Consider the following 2,084-nt stretch of genomic DNA (forward strand, 5'->3'; position numbering starts at 1 on the left):
TAATTTAAATAATGCAAAATTGTAAAAGCAAGCTAAAAAAATTGTTTTTTTATTTTGACAAAGAGTAGGTAGACAATGATTTACTAAAACAATGCAAAAAGTTACTTTTTTCTCTTTTTTTAAACTCATGTTGAGGGTGATTTTTTTTTATCCACAATCACCCTATAAAGAGACTTTATTCTACACTTTAGATGCGTATCAACTACCAGTTTATCCACTAGTGGAATAAAGTAACTTTATTGACTAAGAAGAAATTCCCGACGTCTGTGGACCAAAAACAACAACAAGAAAATTTAAATTTTTTTCTCACAATATTACTTTGGATTGCGTGATAACCGTACTACGAACAAAACTTTTATCAAAAGATCTCAAAACTAGAAACTTAAAGCTTCAAAACAGTTTTTTTTTAATCTAAATACGACCATTTTTAGATGAATTACAGCCTTTCAAAAATCACCAAAATTGGGAAAAATTTGTTCATTTAATTTTTTGGAGTAGTGTATTTCGCACAGTTTTGATTTAGTTTTTAATCAAACCTTGTTGACACACTGCTTCTAGGGCAATAAGCGTCACGTCGCTCACACTGTACTTATTTTGCTTGACTTTCTGTAATATAAAGACAATTGAGACTTGGAGACGAGCAAAAATTTTACCACCTTCTTATTTTTCACTTCCCAATTAAGAATCACGTGAACAACAAACGCGAAAACGGCTAGAATCACAGTCGAAGCAATCCAAACATTAAAATTGAGAGTTATAAGAAAAATATTTTTGATGTAAGAAGTTGAGGGTTTTTTTACTACAAATCTAATTGGATGAGGGTTYCCTTGTTTGATTAAGTCAACAGCTTCGTAACGTTCTTTTGTAAAGAAAATTGAGCCGGCTGAAATAATTGGGTAGAAAAACTACAAAATTGCTTTCTTCTACCTGAAATGTCAGCTCTTCCAGTTTGAACTTCTCGCACCAATCCACTGAAAAGCCCCGTTTTCTCATCCACATACCCGTAATTGTCAACAATCAAAAACGAGTAGTTTACATTCATGTGTTTCAAAACACACATCATGGGTTCGAAGTCTTGTTTGGTGAAAGTATCGACTCCTGGATACCTACAATCGATAAGTTCCTGAAAATGCCTGAAATTTTTATGAGACCAACATGTAATCGGTCAAATGATTCAAAGTGTCGTTTTCGAATGCCACAAGACCGACAACTAAATTGGCCCCTTTCAAATTGGCGCGTCTTTGAGACTTCGGTCTGTTTCGATAATTCTCATACAAACCGGTTTCTGACGACCAATTTCCATAATTTTCCCAGGCTGAAATTATAACTCACAGCAACATGCACAAACACGAGCTTTCGGATCTCACTTAATTCGTTAATCTTGCCGACTTTGTAAGTTTGGTACAAAAAAACTCTAGTGTCACTCAAGACTGCTATCACAAACTCGCAGTTTGGCAGAATTTGGTAATGGGAGAGAATTTCGGAAAGAGAAGAAAATTCTGTAGTGTTAACTAGCAGCAAGTAGTTTAAAGGATAAACAAAAATATTAGTTTTGTTTATCTGAAATTGACTCAAAATTATTTTTTCGTTGGAAATTTCTAAAGACCTGGTCTAGGATTTTGTAGGAACTTTTACACTTTTGCAAATCTAGCACCAAGTAGTCATTATTAGACCACTTTTTCAGGACATTTACTTTAGTTGTCGCCTGATAAAAACTAACATGTCTAACTTTTGCCATTTTCTTGAAAAATACTTTATTTTTAGCTGAAATTTGAAAAAATTAGGACTAAACATAATACACATTTTGAATCACTTTTAATCCAGCAGTTGTTAATAGTCAGTGCAACATTTTTGTTTTCGAAAAAATCTTGTAGAAATTCCACATCGGTTACAGTGAAAACTTTTTGACCCAGAAACAGTAAAATAAAAATATGGATTGTTTTCATTGTTTGAAATGAATCTGGAAGAGTCGACTCCTGTTTTATACTTCTTTTAGCAGATTTATAATTCAATAAACCATTAGGGTGACAAGAAAATTTGCAGGTGTGTACAACTTGTAGTTATAAAAAATGTAAAATGCTGTG

At 32.8% G+C, this 2,084-nt stretch overlaps 1 protein-coding gene across 1 annotated transcript in view; it reads right to left on the reverse strand.

Annotated features, from left to right (window-relative positions):
* LOC123011755 (glutamate receptor 1-like) overlaps nucleotides 1-1,738 on the reverse strand; it is a 3,732-nt gene extending 1,994 nt beyond the window's left edge. Inside the window, exons 1-5 of the mRNA XM_044409370.1 lie at nucleotides 1,636-1,738; nucleotides 1,156-1,315; nucleotides 928-1,106; nucleotides 654-883; nucleotides 537-606 (exon numbers count right to left, since the gene is read on the reverse strand). Of these exons, the coding sequence (XP_044265305.1) occupies nucleotides 537-606; nucleotides 654-883; nucleotides 928-1,106; nucleotides 1,156-1,315; nucleotides 1,636-1,738 (742 nt within the window). The remainder of the gene's footprint in view (nucleotides 1-536; nucleotides 607-653; nucleotides 884-927; nucleotides 1,107-1,155; nucleotides 1,316-1,635) is intronic.
* Between the last annotated feature and the right edge of the window lie 346 nt (nucleotides 1,739-2,084).

The sequence above is a fragment of the Tribolium madens genome, unplaced genomic scaffold, assembly GCF_015345945.1.
Source record: "Tribolium madens isolate multiple individuals breed KSU strain unplaced genomic scaffold, Tmad_KSU_1.1 Scaffold_91;HRSCAF=231;Tcas5.2_LG7, whole genome shotgun sequence".
NCBI classification, from domain to species: Eukaryota; Metazoa; Arthropoda; class Insecta; order Coleoptera; family Tenebrionidae; genus Tribolium; species Tribolium madens.